Raw genomic sequence first — 18,806 nt, 5'->3', positions numbered from 1 at the left:
AAGACAGCCTTTGTGTGGGCTTGCTCTTTTAAAAGCAGTAGCTGCTGTGACCCCTTCTCCTCACATTCACCCCCAAATACTATAACACGGAGCAATCATTCCCAGTAAGTCTGGGAAAGCACAGCAGCCACATGCTTGCTTCTTGTGTTGGGTCTGAGTCAAGCTGTGGAAAATAATACCCTCCTCGATGGCAGATGTCTTCCCCCTCCCTAATCCCTCATGCGTGCACATGATCAGTTTCAGCCTGTTCACATGCATGTTTTGGACAGAAACCTAATGCTCTGCTTTCCTGCAGGGATGGGAGTGGGAGGAACGACCAGAACACATTCAATGTGCTGAAAGACCTCAAAAGGGGCTTCATTGTTAAGATGCTTCATGTCACTTACCCAGCATGGTAGCATCCACTGCTCCACCAGGGCAAAACTCGATCATGATCTGTCAAAAAAAGAAAGTTTTAAATGGGCAGCTGGAAATTATATTTCAGAGAACAGCTCGTTTGCTATCAGAGAGAACAACAACAACAACAAAACCCTCTTCTTGGAACAAACCAGCTTCTTCTTCCCCCAAACTAAGTAACACTCCAACTATTTTTTTTATTGCTATTGTTATTTTTGGCACAGCAGAGCAACTTGCTGTTGGGCACAAGTCCCTACTTCTAAAATGTTATTGTAAGGTGTTTTAAGTCAAACTCGGGCGCTTGCTGCTTAAGAACATTATAATAAACAACATACAAGTTCTCACACAAAATCAGGACTGTCTAACTTACAGCTCTTCCAAACAGAAATATTGCTACTGCCTCACATTCATAAACCTCTTTATTCAAATACTGTAGTTGTTGAAATAATCCTGAAGGGTTGTTCAGTATTATTATCCTCACACTGCAGATGCAGTGATGTTGAGGCTGAGAAGAGACACAGCTTGCCTAAGGGCTACCAAGAAAGTTTTCACCGCAGAGGTGAGGATGGGAACAAGAGACTTCCTGGTTTGCAGCTGATTCCTTTAGTTATTATGTTACTCTGACGTCTGCCTAACCCTGAACGCCCATCCGATCATGTCCCCCAAGACCTCCCACAGAGTAAACGGGAGAAAACAAAGCCTTGACTTCAGCCCACAGGAAACTTCCTTTCAGATCATTGCCCTCTCACACAAAATGAAAACCAGCCCTCCTATGCTCCCTGTACCTGCAGGCCCATCTGAAGCAGCTTCAATGCTCATGACTCCACTTACGCATTTGTTTACAGGTTTCGATTGCAGCTTGAACAGAGAGGGCTGCTGCAGATACTTGAACTTGCCAACAGGATGAAATAGTTGTCATAGTTGAGAGCTGACGTGGAAACAGCTCAGAAGCATCCTAAAACTCACAGTGCTCCTTTTTCTGCTTTAATTTGAAGATGAAGCCTGCAGCTGGTTCTCAGGGGTTTGCCTGTTGTTTTGTAATAGTGCTAAAAAATATGTTTTGCCCATCACAACATTCCCCTGAAGTCCCTAAAAGTCACGCCTTTTCACAACCAATCAGGCTTGAATTTTAATAATTTGTCTTGAACATGTCTATGAAGTAAAAGGATTAGCTACACTGGAGTCTGAACTAAGGGAGCAAGTCAAATTTGTCCACTGTAGTTCAGGTATTTATCTGAACTATCACATGCACATACCCCTTCATATTTTGCAAGTGGTGAACTATGTTTTTGTCTGCAGCTAAAAGTGCCCCCTACCCCAAATCTCAGTCCAGGGAAGGAGCCAACTCCAAAAACATCAACACTCTGTTCTATGTGCAGACTGGCTTGCTCTGTGCTGGATTATAAGGAATATATTCAGGATTACACTTCATGTCCCCTCCTTTGTGAAATTGCCCTGTTTCGAGATATATCTTGTACTTGGAATGACTTAGACTCCATATGTGCCAAATTTCAGCTTTTGAGTGGCCTGGAAGTACCACTGCCTTTTGGGGGAAGGGCTATCCGTTTGGGAACTGAGGCAGCACTGAAGTCGGGGTATCATTTTGGTGACACAAGAATCGAGTTTCAGGGCCCGAACTATTCAAATTGGTAACCCATGTAGGTGAGGCCTAATTGTCAGCTAGGGCATGGGCTGAGGGCAAATGATGCAGCCACCTTGCTAAAACTAAGCCAGTCTCTCTGGTCCGTGCTGGGATGGGAAACCACCTCAAATCCTCATGCATATTGCCTTGAATATAATTAAAATAAAATAAAACTAAAACCATATATACACACAGAAACACATCCATCTCTTATCCATCAGGTGACTATTCACCTGATTTGGAGGATTTCCCCCCCACTGGTTTCTCCTACTCTGGAACTAGAAGTGCATATACTTTGCATATGCACGCTTTTAGCAGTACTCACATCAACAAATATTTACAGTGAGCAATCTCTGCAAATTCTATTATCATCGTTATTCTATTATCACTCAGGTGTGGCTAATTTTTCTGCGACAGGAGAAACCCAGTGGAGTGACCTTTGTTCACTGTCATGTGTCATAGAGCTTTGCTTTGTTGCAATAAACATTTCAACTGTGTCAAGCATCTCCTGACTCATGCACCAATAAATTCCCATGCACTGATCATTGCTGTTAATCTATCTATACAGCATGTTCTGGCACAATCTATAATGCAGCTTGAGCCAGGTTCGTGTCACAATACCATCAGGACATATATCACCTTGTTAGTGCTGAAGGGCTGACTGTACACTGAGACTGCAACCACTCTCTGTAATCAGCATCTAAACCCGTGAAAAGTAATTTTACTATTTGCTGCTCGTGTACTTGGAAACACCCCCCCCCAAATAAAAACACAGTTATTTAGCATGGCGGAAGGTGTTTATTACAGGTGGGTACTTGAAAACTTAATGGGGAAAGTCCTACGAGCATTATTTAATGTCATTTCTGACATAGATCATAAGTTTACATCTGTAAAAAAAGAAGGGGGAGGAATGCTTTGAAAACAAAGTGCACAGAAAATTCTGGAGTCGCCACTGACTCTTTGATAGCTTATGGCAGAGTCTAGGAGCATCTCAAAGTCTAACAGATTTATTATTGCATGAAGCTGAATGGGTTAGAGTTCACTTCAACAGATACAGAAATCCAGGAGCATTCTTGGGTGAACAGTTTGTTCATATGGGGTGGGTGCAAACCATTTGCTCAGAACAAGGGATGAATGAGTGCTTGGGAAGACAACATGACTTCAACGGGACACCTTTGGCTCTTGAGAGAGACAAAGAAGAAAAGAGTAATGCCAAAAGCACATTCTTTGCATTTCTGCTTCCTTGTTTAAAAAGCAAGCAATGCTATTACCTGGCTGTTCTCTGGTCACCCCCCCCCCCTTCTCCCATGTACTCTCCACCCTCTTAAAAAGAATCAAACTGCCCATAGCTCAATCTTATTAGTAATTGCTCTCCTAGATTTCAAAACTTCTTGAATGCTGTCTGCCACTTTTGTCTGCAAATCCCGCCCTTTGTCTCACACGGCTCCAAATAATACAAATCGAAAGCAAGTCAAATGTTTGCCAACTAGGTGTGCCGCTTCCTTTGGTGACAGAGGCCCGGTGCCTTTAGCAACTGCATGACAGGCGTTCCAACATTCCTCCAAGAGGAGAAAGCCAAAAGGCATAGCTAAGCCTTGTCCACTTCCGCTTCAGGCTCAGGTCCTGCTCCAGGAGAGGCCTTTGTGGAATGAGCGACGCTCAGACTCATTTTGCTGGCTGCTACCAATTGAGCAGTGTGCTCCTTGCATTGTGGCAGCAGGCCCTCTGATCGTAGGAAGTTGCCTTAGTCAGACCACTAGGCCCATCTAGTCCAGCACTGTTGACCCTGGTTGACAGCAGCCCTCCAGGTTTCAGGCAGGGTGCAATGCCAGCCCCACTGAGCACAGAAACTTCTGCATGCAGAGTAAGTGCTGTAACACTCAGCTGTGGTCCTAACTAGTTAGGATAAGACGGACTTGAGCTATATTACAAAATTTGACAGGTTATGTCTTGTGCCACCCTCAGGGTTGGTGAAAACAACCAATAAGCCTAAGGCACTTGGTTCATGGCAGGGGTCAGTAAACTTTTTCAGCAGGGGGCTGGTCCACTGTCCCTCAGACCTTGTGGGGGGGCCGGACTATATTTTGAAAAAATAAAATAAAAAATGAATGAATTCCCATGCCCCACAAATAACCCAGAGGTGCATTTTAAATAAAAGCACACATTCTACTCGGGTAAAAACACGCTGATCCCCGGACCGTCCACGGGCCAGATTTAGAAGGCGATTGGGTCGGATCCGGCCCCTGGGCCTTAGTTTGCCTACCCAAGTACTAGAGAGGCTTCGCCAATCTTTGGGAGAGACAAGGAGCTGAGTGCCAGCTCTGCTCCCCTTGTAATCCAAGAGGGATCTTCATTGAGAGAAGCACGTTTCTTTCACCTCAGGGAGGGTCAAGGAAACTGGATATTATTGTGGAGTCCAGGTTTGAGTGTATGCCAACTTAAACCTATTTCCAACTTGGGGCTTTCAAAAAATCTCTCTCTCTCTCTCTTCCCTACCTATGCAACTAAGACCAATGTACACTGAAAATCTTGCCCTCAGATATGTAATATATTAATGCCACTGAAATATTTCAACCAAGCCAGTGGGCTTTGTTATGTACTGAAGTTCTCACCCTGGGCCAGCAGGGGGATACTGTAGATAGTTCAGGCCCACATATGCAAATAAGGGATCGAAAGTGATGTTCAGTGATTGGATAGTTACAGAAAATGGTTACTGTTGCGTTCTAGTGGAGCTCTATATAAGCAGGCTGGCTGAACCCTTCAGTTCAGTTCTGTTCTGGCCTGTGAATAAACAAGAGCTGTTTGAAGAATCTCTGTGTCGTCTGATATGTTCACCCGCAACTTAACAGGCTTGCTCTGCAGTAATCACCCTACTAACCCTAGTTTCCCCCACTGAGACATTTCACTTCCTTGCCGTTTCTTTCTGCAGCCCTAGAATTGCTGAGATGAGAAACTGTAGAGTCAAAGCAGTCACATCAGTTTGGAATGAGTCAACTCAAATAACTTTGAATCTTGCTAATCTGATTATGGTGGCTGCATTCTCTCTTTTTTAGTCTTGTGCTGCATGCATGAAGGTATATTTGTGACTGTAGTTTTCATATTTCAGTTACAGATTTCTATTTGCCAGGCACAACCATTGTTATTCTCTGTGCTGTAATTTGCTATCTCAGCTTTAAATTCGTTTAAATTCAGCGGCCTTCCTTCACTATTGAGTGGATATAGAATTTGATGTGGAGCCAGTTTGAGACCAGTTTGTAGACGATTGGAGAGGACTAACCCCAGTTTAGCTTGGATCAATATTAGCCATGTTACGATATTTACATAGCCTTATTTGGGTTTGGGACGGGATGAGGAGAAAGGAGTGTGCCAGTCAATTTAGTAAGGCATAAAGGTTAGAAAAGTCAGTGAATACAGGATGCAGGGGAGGAAGCCAGAGAACCTTAGATAGGTTTTTTAAAAAAACAATTTGCAATTAAGATAAGAATAAATATGGGCGGGGACTGTTTGTACACAGTCTCCCTACAGCTCAGAAATCCAGTTTAAGTTGCAGTACAGGCTCTAATAGTTCCAGATGTATGAGGTTCTAATAGTTCTAATGTCAAAGTTTGCCTTCTAGCACCAAACAGGATGTTCTGTACATTCCACTCTGCAGAACACATCATTAAGCAGTACTTTTTTTTAAGGTTGTGCCTATCAGCAAAACCTACATGATCAAATTTAACTGGGGATGGTTTCTGTGCTTCTTCCAAAATGGCACCCAGCTGCATTTTGTGCTGGAGTGCAGACATGGGCGTAGTCAGGATTTATTGGGGGACAGGCTTTATGTTAGGGGGAGCAGAACTGAGTTATCTGTGATGCAATTCGTCAGTTAGTTATTTTATTTTTATTTTCTAGATTTTTTTGGGGGGAGGCAGCTGCCCCTGGCCCCTCCTGGCTACGCCCTGGCTGCAATAAGGAAAGGAGAGCCAACAGGCTCTAACCAGCCACACTTGGAACAATTGTCACGCTCTCTATTCTAACTTCAGCCTAGAACCGTAGAGTTGGAAGAGAACCCAACAGTGTAACTCTCTGCAACACAGGAATCACAGCTAAAGAATCGCTGATAGATAGTAGAGGCCACCACTTCCACTGTTGAATGGCTCTTACTGTCAGAAAATTCTTCCTATTGTTTAGTCAGAATCTCATTTCTTTCTGGTATCAACCATGGTTGATTTCTGGTTCAGTCATGGTAGCAGTTAGTGGAAGGTCACCCCTAAATACCTGTACATCGTAATCCATCCCACCATGGAATTCTGAATACGTTTTCCTTTATTGTGGGGTGGGGCTTTTAAACTGGCCATTATTATATTAGAAGTTAAAATACATGACCTTAAAGGAAAGACTCTCATGGCCCAGCAATCCGAATAATGCCTTTTAAATGGATGCTTGAATTAGCATCTTTTTGAGACAGCCTTGCAACTTCTAACAGGGGAGATAAATTCCACCCATTCAAACCTTTTAACACAATCTCCACTCCTTTCACCAAAGGGGATTTAAACTCTTTGGCATGGCAATTTAACTGCTGAGAAAGCAAAGATTAGTGTTGCAAGCCTGGCACCACCCTTCCTATGTGAAGAATTCATGACCTTTGGTCCCTCCTCTTACAAAGTGGCAATTCACTCAACTATTAATCCTGCAGGGGGAAAAACACTGAACAGTAGGGTGTGCGACAGATACACACACACATTATTGGGTGTGTTCCTTCTACTTCTCTGAAACTCTCAGAATTTACAGCTAAATTCTCTGTGAAAACTATTCCAGCCTTCTGAAAGGACTCCCCTATATGCAATTCATCTCCGTATAAGAAATGAATTAAATGCCCTAGTGCAAGAACCGTCTGTAAAACTGACTTATTCGTTATCCTACCCCTTTTTGTGGCAACTGTAAATAAGCAGAATTGCCTGTATAGTATTTGAACAGCAAAAATCAGTTCTGAGAGGACTGGCCCTAAAGTGGACCTTACTAGATGAGTGATAAAGCAAAGATGGGAGAGTCAGTTGTTACAGAGGCACCTCCTTTTCTGAGCTCTGTAATTTTTAAAATATTGCAAATACAAATTGATCAGTGCAAGTCCCTAGAAATCTTAACTGTGAATAAGGTCTTATACCCTGTTGTAAAGAATCCCGTTGACTAGCTTCTGCAATATAAACCTTACCTAATCACAAGCAACAGAGGGAGTTCAGGGTTAATAGGTCATATAATGGCCAACACAGGAAGGGCTTGGTCAAAGAACTTGGCCAAACAGCAGCACCTCTTGAACAAGTGGTGGTGCAAGGATTCTGCTCTGGCCAAAAGGAGGAAACCGTACTCATACTAGGCAAATGGAATATTCATGCACCAAGAAGCCAGCATGTCGCATGCACCAGTAGATAGCACAATAGATAGCACTCCCTGATCCTTATAAAAGGTCCCAGGTCAAACTTGTTTGCTGATATAAGCATTTAGGAGACCTGTTCTTTATGACTACAGATCAGCTTCACAGCACTACAATCTCTCTGAACAGGAGTGCTCTCGCTCTCTCTCCAGACTAAAAGCTTCCCTCAGACTTTCTAGGCACTCACATGATCTCCCAAAGCCATAGCAGATTTCTGGTGATTTCACAGAATACCACAAAACAAACCTCATTTGGAGGGGGGGGGGGAAGAATTCAAATGTCAACAGCTTGTCTGGCACACAAGTATTCAGTAGGTGGAATTTAAATAACCAGCTCTCTGTAAAACAGATTGCTTCCATTTTGCCATTATTCTCTTACAATACAAGGGTGCTATTCACTAGGGAGCTCAGGCATAATGCTTTATTTTTTCCTGAACAAAATAGCCTACAAGGAGAAATATGTGGGAAATTTAGTACTGGGGACATAGTATTATTGCCCCTCTGACCAGAAGGAAGTGTTGTAGCAACACATGACTCCTTCAATTAGCCCACATACAGAGGAGGAAAATGCATGTTCTGGTCATCTATATATCTGTTCTTCCCTAGGTAAGAAGCTGCACCACTTACAAAGTGGCCATGGGTTTCTTGTGGCTGTCTCCTGCTTCCTGCTCCATGCATAAACCAAAAGCAGCAGCAGCAGCTTGGTCCCCTGGGATTGGAGGAAGAGAAACTATGTCATTCCCATTCATCTTCCTTACACCTGCCTAGCCAGTCCCAACAGCTGCAATCTGGATGGTGCTGTTGGCTGCTCCAAGCCCCTTAAGGACCAGGCATGGCAAACAGACCACAGTAGTGACAATGTGGTTGGCAGCCCCTGAGAGGCAGCAGCGGTAGCAGCGGCAGCGTCATTCAGAACGCAGTGGATGTCCCCAGCCATCTCACAGATGGTGCTAGTGACTGGACAGCCCAGTTCCATACGTTGGCACTGCACCAATTCTCTCTCCCGCCCTCCGTGTTTACATTTAACTATTTCTTCCTGTATAATTTATTGTTAGCTTTTGGGAAAAGTTATAGGCTAGGCTGGGTGAGATGGTGTGCTGTTTATATAAATGCGTAATAATACAAAGCAATACAATTTGCAAATGAATAAAAGAAAAATGCATACTTTGCCAGTAAAACCTACATCTGATAAGGGATGGCCTTGTCTGAGCGATCTCTCTTCAAAACGGATGCCTGGTTAAAATCCAGATATGCTTGCATTTTAATCAACAAAGAGAGCTAAGTCATAATTTTCAAAAGGATACAAGCAAGCCTGTACCAAAACCCAACTCTCTAATTTAATCAACTTCCTTTAAAGCACTGTTCTGTATTAATAAAACAACAAGATAGGAGCTTTGCTGATTCATGAGCATCTACATGCTGATGCTTGAACTGCAGGCCTGATGCTTCATTTTGACCTTAAAAACATGTTTTTATTGAAGACGTGACAGCTTCCAAAGAACTGCTAAGTGCCTTCTTCCTCAGGACATGCCCACACTGGAGTTCCTTGCCTTTCCAACATTATTTCTGCAGGCCACAACCTGAAGTGTTGGGGGAGTTGAATCAGAAAGCATTGCACAGGGTGTTGTTCTACCCTGGGAGCTCCTGCTAACCACAATGGTGCTACAAGCCACAAACACATCACCCCAAATCTGCCATTTGGAGGATAAGAGACAATTTGCCAGCGTGTGTGTTTGTCACAGCAGAGGTGCAGCACTGCTTGCAAGGACAAGATAATTGAAAATAGCCTTATGCAGACATGTCTTTATAGAGGAGAGCTTAGCTCCAGGCAAATAAACTTCTGCAGGAGATAATGGCATGGTTCTGCTTCACATATTAGGACAGGGAGGGGTGTGTGTCACAGCTGCTGGCTCTGCTGCCAACTTGTGTGTGCTGACCTTGCATGAAGCCAATCCGTTCAATGAGGAGCTATGCCATGACCACGTTTCCCAACTACACACCTGAGTAGGACTTGCCATTATGTTCCACTGAACACACACAGATTGGGAGTGGGGCTCTTAGCCACACACAGGTGGGCAGCGGAGTCACCTGCCGCAATCCTGCAACCTTCCACATGTTGATCGAATGAGCCCCATTGGCGTGATACATAAGCCAATCCTTGGCTTCGCAAGATCATGCTCATAGCCACTTTGCTCCTCTCTCGTAATTTTTACTGCTGCACCATTCTGAGCTAAGCTTTGGCTTAGGTTTGGCTTACCACGTCAGCCCAACTCTCAGTGAAGCATTCTTTTAACTTACCACAAGCTGTAACCATGGTTTGTTCTTGGCTCAGCTCAGCACAGCAGTCAAAAGGAACAGAGAGGAGTAAAAGTGGATATGAGCTGTTACCTGTAAACTGGAACATTCAGGCGGCTTTGCGAAGGCGTATTTTGTATTACCGTGTCTTGCAAACCAGCTCAGTGTGTGGAGGGGGAACAAGACGACAGGAATTCAGACACCAGAAGGGAATTGAATCTACCGTTGTGAGTGACAGAAACCTGGGCATGATTTGGTTAAGAGAATCAAACTAAATCATGTACATATTTTAAAGAAAATTGGATATTAGCTTTTATCTAATGCTCTTGAAAAGAAAGCACACTTCACTTGATAAATATGGTACATATTTTACTCTCACCATTACAAATCTGCAGGAAAGAGTGAAGGAAACTCTCTTCGGCCTGTAAACATGACCATAAAATCTGTGTGGTCTAGAATATGCACTAAAATGGTTCTTTCCTGATTTGAACCTCATTAAAAACAGCACCCACACGCACAGACAAATGGAAGAGAGACTGAAAAGCATTTTAGGGTTGTGCATGAAAAAGCCATCATGCAAGAGAAAAAGGTCTGAAGAATAAATATAACAGCCAAAAACTGCAACAGCTTGCAAGTGGGAGTCAGATGCATTTTCTATTGCAAAACTGAGCAAAGCCCCCCAACTGCTAACGTCTTATTTGAAACGTGGAAGCCATTGTTCATAGCTGTTCCTGTATCAGGAGTGATAGGCCACCACAATGAATAAAGCAGGAGCAGGCAAGATGCTACCTGTTCCACCCACAACATCCCCTTTGAGCCATTTTTTATGCAACTTACCAGTTCAGCATGCCAATCACTAAAAAAAACACAAAAAACAACCTAGATCTTTTACGGCTTTCTAGAAAAGGCTGAATACAGCAATTGCATATCTTTAAGCAAGTGTGTCTCCTTCCAAGAAAATGTGATTAGAATCAACGTTCTAGGCAGCTGGGGAGAGAGGCTACCTTGTGAGTCATTCCCCTCCTTGTCCCTGTAGCCCACTCCAATCGCGTTGCTTAAATACTTCCTTCCAAAAAGCCCCAGTAAGAAACCTCCTGCCCATACCCACCAACCATCTTTTCACTAATAATTAGGTGAACTTGGGTAATTTCTTCTATTTACATATATTCTGATTGGACAAGGTCCATTTTCTTTATGCATCTCTTTTGATTTCCATACCACAAAGCCAGGAATGTTTTGGAAAAGGTTCTCTCCAGGTCTTAGAGCCAATATTTTAAACAATCATCATTATGCTTTTAATACACACACCCTCTAAAGAAAAGCTCTGAATACTTTCTGCTGTCTTTGCAAGAGGAAATGCATAACATATTGTCCTTTCATACTGGCTCTAGAAAATGGTCATATACCTGAAGACAAACGCCTCCCCACCGAATTTTGAAAGCTTTTCCTCACATGAACTCACCTGGACCCTGCAATCACCATCTAAGGCCTTTCTCCACTTGCCCCCTCCACAGGTCATCTGGAGGGTGGTAACATGAGAACGAGCCTTTTTAGTGGTGGCTCCTTACTTTGGGAATGTTCTTCCCAGGAAGGCTCACCTGATACCCTCTTTGTCTAGTTTTATGCACCAGGCGAACCCTTTCCTTTTTATCTGGGCTTTTGGCCCTTAGTTTGAGGGATTAAGAATTCGTGGCCTCTGCAGACCTGTGCTCCATCACACAGTTGGAGCAACAGTGTAGCCATGCCAATTCCTACTTTCTTAAACCCCCTGGTTTGACGCAGGGCACACAAGCACCTGATGGCTTCTCCTGGCAGGTAGATCCAGCTGCTCCCATAGCTTCAAGTCCCTCCTTGAGCATGGAGGGGATTCCTAAGGCTCTTCAACTTCTGAGACCCACCCGCCAGCTCTTTTCCCGCTGCCTCCCTGTCTCTGACTGTCCAGTCACTTCCCCTTGACTCCCCCCTACCTCCATCCCTGGCAGCCCCTCAGGGCAGCAGAGTCCCACAAATCACTGGCCCCTCCCCCTGGATCATCCTCCCTGTCACCTGCCTCTCCCAATCCCCCTGCTCATCCCTGACATCATGTTAAGCCCAAGAACTGCTCACAAGTTCCTAGCATCATTCGGAGGCTATTTTGACCTGAAAGAGAAGAGAGCAGTGTATTAATCTTACCCATAGTTTGCTGTCATGATAAAAGGCTCCTAGCAGCTTTACAATGTAAGGGTGGTCACAAGTTGCAAGGATCTCAATCTCCACCGTGTAGTCCTCCAGCTCATCTTCACTCTTGGTCTCAATGACTTTGGCAGCAGCTAAGGCACCTGTCTCTCTGTTTTTGGCCTGTATCATAAAAGTAAAGGAAACAGTGTAAGAAAGTATTGCCAACAGCAAAAAGATAGTGACCATGTTCACACCTGACACCAAACCATGGTTTTCAACCAAGTGCATGAGCAAAGCAATGGGCTTATACACACAGACCTCTCCTCCTGTGAGCCAGGAGAGGGACTTGTGCAGAGGTTACTTTTGCTCTCTCTTAATCTCAGGTTCTTGTGTAGCATGAGGCAGAGATCATGGTTTTGACCAGATATACTGATGGATAGCTCAGTCAGTAGAGCAGGAGACTTTTAATTGCAGGGTTGTGGGTTCAAGCCCTACATTGGGCGAAAGATTCCTGCATTGCAGGGGGTTGGACTATATGACCCTTGTGGTCCCTTCCAACTCTGCAATTCTATGAACCTATGATTCTATGATGTTTGGTCGAGTAGAAATCTGACAGTGTTTGTTTCACACAACAAGAAAAGCCAAGATAAAAGCAAAGCAAAACACAGCTCCGCAGAAGTCTTCCTCCTGGCCATGTGGAAAGAGAAGATGGGAACACATACAAACATGAATCTTTGCTCATGTTAACTCCAACTCATGCACACAGCACGAAACCATGGTTTAGAGTTACATGAGAACCATGCTACTGGCACAGCAGTTGCACAACTGTGAACCCTGTACAGGGTGCTATTTCTTTACAGCTGGTAGTATAATTTGTGATATTGGGTGTTAAGAGTTATGTGCCAATTAAAATGATGTACTAATAGTCTAATCAACATGTTAAAATGAAATAATGAATATGGATGCTACCCAATATAAGGTGAAGCATTAAAACAATAAATTTCTAACCATCCCCACTCAAATATGCACAACTTCAGACAAAATGCTGAAGGAAAGGCAACTAGAAATGGGGGCAGGTGGGTTCAAACCCAGGCCCCCAACAGGTAGGTCTGAACTACCAGCACCCTGAACTACTAGCACCCTGGTTTGACAGCCATGTAAGCAGATTAAACTCTGTGGGTCAAGGGTGCCCCTCTAGACTTCAGTTCTGCCCTGAATACAGTCGTCTGACGCCATAAGCCAGTCAAGTTCCACCAAGTCCTTTAAAGCCTTAGCAGCTCTTCATCCACTGAGGAATGGCAATTGCATATGTCGCAGCCCCAGGTGGTGGAGCTTCAGAAATCTGCTGGTGGAATTCTCTGAACTCCCAGCTCATCGTATGTTAGGTCAGTGGTCTTTGCCCACCTGCCAACTCTTCTTTACACAATGCAGAAGCGACCACAGGCAAGAGAATGACTATAAGCAGGGTTTGCCAGACCCGGGATATTTAGTACAAGATTTCCTAAGGAAAATAATGGCATATTCTCTCTCTCTCTCTCTCTCACCACCCCAGATCAGCAGCTAAAATTAGTAGTAGCCTTATTAGGTAACCAATCTGTGTAAATGCAGGGCAGTACCATACACTCCAGATCACTATCTAGTACTCAGTACACAATAAATTCTCCAGATGGAGGGGCATATAAAACTTTGCCTGTCCATAGACAGGACCTTCCAGGCAGAATCTTGCACAAGGCACTCCTCAGATGGCATGTGTGTGTGTTATGTTTCTACTAGAGGAACACTGAGGCCAGTTTTTATCTACATTATTGCTTTCTCTTTTTAGGTCTCTGTTTAGAAAGCCTGTGGAGAGTTTACAAAGGGATTAGTTCCCAACATAAACACTCAAGGTGTGCTTGAGTCAGGCACATGCTATTGACGGTGGTAACACAGCTGCGATTCTGAGGTAAAAGCCAGCACGGTCTGGATGACGACATTTTGGAGACTGGTGCTGAGAGAGTGCCTTTGCTGGGTGTTGCATGCACATTATTTGCACAGTCCTGTTTCTTTCCAGGAGAAAGAGATATGGCCTATTCCCCTCTCCCTCTTCTTCCATCATTCTTATATGGCTCTTTACAGGAGTGTCATGAACACCCAGAAAAAAGCAGGATGAGAAGTACTTGTAAGTATGCCCAGTTTTCCCTTTTAGAACTTGAAACAGAAGGGTCACTGCTCAGCCACTGCAGGAAAAAGTGCAGTCTGTTGCTGGAATTCTTTTCTGGGCCCTTTCTTATTGGGCTTTATTAAAAATCAGAGGACCTCAGACTTTTACATCCCTACTAGTGACTGATACTCAGTCATCCAAAAACCCCACACAATCCAGAAGCATCTATATTTGAAGATGTGAGACCTGTGTGATGAACCCCTAGAATTTGATGTAGACCAATCAGCGCCACCTATAGGATCTGTAACTTGGAACCCCTGTTGAGAAGTTCTGCAGAGGCCAATATTCTGAGTTTTATTTCCGATACACTTTCCCAATTTAACCCCTTATTAACAGTCATCACCGTCGACTAGTTCTTCTGCAATGGGAGTTCAGAAGCACAGGAAGGTGGAACTGAGCTCTAAGTGAATTCCTGACTGGCTACTTAGACCACTTGCGTCAAGAGACAGATTTTCCTTTGTCACTGCTACACATGATACTTCGCCTAATGAAATAGCTCAGCTTTCACTGGTCTCAAAATGTTGTCGTGTGGAGTGCTCCTGTACAGGATTCCAGCTAGCCAGCCACACCACAACACTCCACTTCATTTTCCCTGCCTCCCAGTTTCCCACCCCCTCCATCCCCTGCAAACAAGCCCCTTAATTTCCCCTTCTACCCACCCAAAGATTTGTGTTTATCTGCCAAACATGGAATTCCCCTTCCAGCTGAGCCTGCTGATACTTCCCTCTGCTGTGTGGGTGGTGCTGTCTTGGATCCATGAGGATCTACACACTTGGAGAATGAGTTTGCTGCAAGAACCGTGGATAATGATGATGATGATGATCACATAGTGGGTGCAAACAGTTATGAGGCGGGGCATTAGGCCGGCTTGTGAGGGTGGGGCATTTCGCCACAAACTGCTGAAGAGAAATGCAGGCACCACCCATTCCTCTCAGGACCGCTGCTAGAATTCAAGAGCCGACTGTTATTAACAGAGGTTTCACTTGTGAGGAACTGCCTTTCCTTCCGTGGTTTACAGAGCTTGTTTTTAGAGGAGAGCTACTAGAAGAAGCTTCCTTTTCAATCAAGCTTCTTGGAAGGCGTCCGCAGCGTAGCAAATTCCTCCAGTTCTGGACTCACACTTGAGGTGTGTGGGAAAGGAAGCCTATGCTGTGCGATAGCTGCACTGGACAGAACAAAAAGAGACAGTTTGTGTCTGTTTCCTTATAAGAACATACTAAGAGCCTTGCTGGATCAGGCCTTTGGCCCATCTGGTCCAGCATCCTGCTCTTGCAGTGTCCAACCAGGTGTCTGTGGGAAGCCTGCAAGCTGGACATGAGCGCAGGAGAACACCCTCCTCTTGCGGTTTCCAGCAACTGGTATTCAGAAGCATTCCTGCCTCTCTGACTGTGGAGGCAGAGCAGAGCCATTGCAGCTATTAGCCATTGTTAGCTGCCTTCTCAATGAATTTGTCTAACTCTCTTTTCAAGCCATCCAAGTCGGTGGTCATCTAATGGCACTGCTGCAGCTAAGCCTACACATACACACGGATTACAGATGAGGGAGAAATTTGGTTTGGTTTGGGTTTTGAATATGAATCTACTTCATTAACACTTCTGGAAACAATACGCAAACCAAAAGGGAACTATCCTTCAAAATGCACACCTCTATGAATTCTGCAGTGCAGTTCTGCACCTAAAAAAAGGTGTACAGAAATGTACCTATTAGGGGAGGTGTGCATGAAGAAGCCAACATTAATGAAAACACACATAAATGCATTACAGTTAAAAGCATTATTAAAAGCAGCATTTTGGCATCTGTGCAGAAGAGCATAAAGGTCTGGATTCCACATGGACTGGGGAAGGGGGTGAGAAATAAACGCCAAGCACTATCAAAAAGAGGGGAACCCCCACCCCCTGCTGCAAAACAAACGAGGCAGAAGAGATGATGAAGCACTGCCTGCTACTAGAGGAACTTGCAAAATCACAGTTCACCGGAAGCCAGCCTGGAGCCAGAGGAACCTTTTGAGCCAGCAGCCAGAGCCAGCCTAGCTGTTTTCATTTCAGAGGAAGCGAAACAATGACTGGGGGGAACAAGCCTGTATTTAGAACACTCTGCTGCCTTGTAGGACAACAGTGATGCTGCTCTTATGACCACCCAGCGGAAGGCTGATATCATGAAACAAGAGAAAAGGGAGGATGGTGAATGGGGAGGTCAGTTGGATTTGCCCTCTGGTAGAATTGATCTCCTGGATGTGCCACATACGTGATCTTTGGTTGGGGTGGGGGGAATCTCTCTAGAACTTATTTTCTCATTTGGGACATCCACAGCTTGGATCCACACCTAGCATAAACAAACAAAAGCATCTGAGCCACTCACATAACTAAGTTTAGAGTGGTCACATATTCAAGTCACCCACAGCATTCCAACCTGCAAAATTCTCCCAAGCAATTTTTTTTGGTCAATGCTAAACTTTTGTTGGTTCCAGTCCAGAGCCAGCAGCACAGTATCTTTATTTCTTAATGAAGGGAAGAGGGGAGATTTGAAGATAGCATTGCTGGAGGGAGATAGCTGCAATAAATATAAAAAGCAAGAGGCACACATAAAAGTGGTAGAGGTGAATGATGAGAGAAGTTGGGTCATTTATCAATGACCTCTTGCACATTATCCAATAAAGCCACATTCCAAACAGGACTCACAAACCATGGGTGACAGAGTGGGAGTGAAAAGAAAATATGGTCAAGAGAGAGGGGCAGAACCCAAGGCCTTTGATGTAGAAAGGGTCAATACGGGCTCCTGTCCCAGGTGTTAACATGGAGACACACACACAATGTGCAATACCTGCGTATTCACTATTAAGTGAATCAGATTTGCTGTGGGGTTTTTTGTTTTGTTTCTAGTTTGAAATAATTCAGAGATGATTTAAATATAAAATATTGTAATGAAAAGCTTCTGCCCCTTAGTAGGGGCAGAAGACCAGGCAGAGTATCACCCTTGCAGCTCTTCACTGGTTCTGTACTGGCAGCCTAATACAAAGCACACCTGACCTTAAAGCACAGCTAGGAAAGAGAAAGGGAAAAAACACAACTGGTGAAATCTTTGGATAGTCCTGTATCACTTCCCAAACGGATCAGTCCAGGAGTAATTTATTAGCGGTTGGGCAAAAAGCAGGTAATAAAGTACAGTGGTACCTCAGGTTACAGACACTTCAGGTTACAGACTCTGCTAACCCAGAAATAGTGCTTCAGGTTAAGAACTTTGCTTCAGGATGAGAACAGAAATCGTGCTCCGGCAGTGCAGTGGCAGCAGGAGGCCCCATTAGCTAAAGTGGTGCTTCAGGTTAAGAACAGTTTCAGGTTAAGAACGGACCTCCAGAACGAATTAAGTACTTAACCCGAGGTACCACTGTAATTTATCAGCGGGTGGGTATGGAAATGAGTTGTGCCAGTACCATGGAAATGTCTATTGTTTTTTGGGTTTTGTGGCACCATTAAATGTTTTACTAAATAGCGCCTTCTAGAACATTTTGTTGTGAAGTGGAGACACAAGTTGCCTGAAGAGCTTTAAATGGGCAGAGAAGAAAAACGTGGCCATTGTGACTAAACCGGTTATCCAGTGGTATTTTGGACGACTTAAAACCTCTCTTACTAGTTTTAAAAAGGAGTTTTGCCTGACAGACACCAAAAAATGCCTCCATAGTGTTCCCCCACTGTTAAAAATAAAGGAGTGATTTATACAGAAGCCCTTTCTTTGCTTCATGCCTATTGTGAACAACCAGCCAGGAAAAATGCTGACATTCAGATTGGAAGATTAAGCACCTTCCCTTTCTCCCTCCCCTTCAGACAGCAAAACTCCCTCCAAAGGATTTTTTTAAAAAAAGAAATCAGCAATGTTCAAAGACCTAAAATCATACTGAGAACTCAGCAGGTGAGTGCCCGTGTGCCAGAAATATAAGCTGCCCAAAACCAGCTGGATTATGAACCACAGCAGTTCCATTTTAAGAAAACAGTGCAAGCAGTCCAACATACGGTCAGCTCTCATATGAATGAATATTTAAATCTGAACTGATCTTCTAAAAACCAGTGTGTGTGTGCACTAGCTGCTAGCAGCACAAGACTGTAAAAGCAAGAGTGGCATCTCTTCCATGGTTGCAAGAGCGCCTACCATACTGAAACAGCACTTACTAGGACAGTGAATGCTTATTCCCTACTTATGTTGCTACAAGGTAATGTTGATAACTTTCGGCGATCCTGAGCACCTAAAGCAGAGTGTGTGTGTGTGTGTGTGTGTGTGTGTGTGTGTGTGTGTGTGTGTGTTCTAAGTACCAGAGATGGAAAGCACACAGCCTTCTGTGTACAAGGATAAAAATAGAAGTAAATAAGCAAAATGTTCAGGATTAACAAGGCACTGCAGGGTGCGCAAATAAGACTTACTTAGTGATTCCTCCCCACAAGTATGTAAATATTCTTTGTCCTGGTAGAGCCAGGGAGCACTCTGTATCAAAGGAGAAATCAAACATCACAGAATGGCACAGGCTCATGGAACTGCATTGCCTCATAAAGATTGCATATCACAGGCTGTCGGAGAATCAGAGGTGGAAGGGATCTCAAGAGGCATATTGTCCAACCACCTGTCACTGCAGAAAAGCCACCGCTCTAGCATCCCTAGATGGATGGCTGATGGAACAATCAGAAGACTGCAATGTTGCATTCTTTCTTATGCTTC

At 44.1% G+C, this 18,806-nt stretch overlaps 1 protein-coding gene across 3 annotated transcripts in view; it reads right to left on the bottom strand.

Annotated features, from left to right (window-relative positions):
- STK10 (serine/threonine kinase 10) overlaps window positions 1–18,806 on the bottom strand; it is a 63,234-nt gene that overhangs the window by 27,177 nt on the left and 17,251 nt on the right. The window contains exons 1-3 of one of the 3 annotated variants that reach the window (XM_083489665.1): window positions 18,515–18,570; window positions 11,918–12,082; window positions 387–435 (exon numbers count right to left, since the gene is read on the bottom strand). In XM_083489665.1, the coding sequence (XP_083345791.1) occupies window positions 387–432 (46 nt within the window). In that variant the 5' untranslated portion in view covers window positions 433–435; window positions 11,918–12,082; window positions 18,515–18,570. Of the gene's footprint in view, window positions 1–386; window positions 436–1,181; window positions 1,302–11,917; window positions 12,083–18,514; window positions 18,571–18,806 lie in introns of those variants that run through there. The other 2 variants (XM_083489663.1, XM_083489664.1) reach the window with 2 other exon arrangements.

Source organism: Podarcis liolepis (assembly GCF_965112155.1).
Source record: "Podarcis liolepis genome assembly, chromosome: 2".
Taxonomy (NCBI): Eukaryota; Metazoa; Chordata; class Lepidosauria; order Squamata; family Lacertidae; genus Podarcis; species Podarcis liolepis.
Note: the sequence above shows the minus strand (reverse complement) of the source record. Positions and strands in the feature narration are given on the sequence as shown.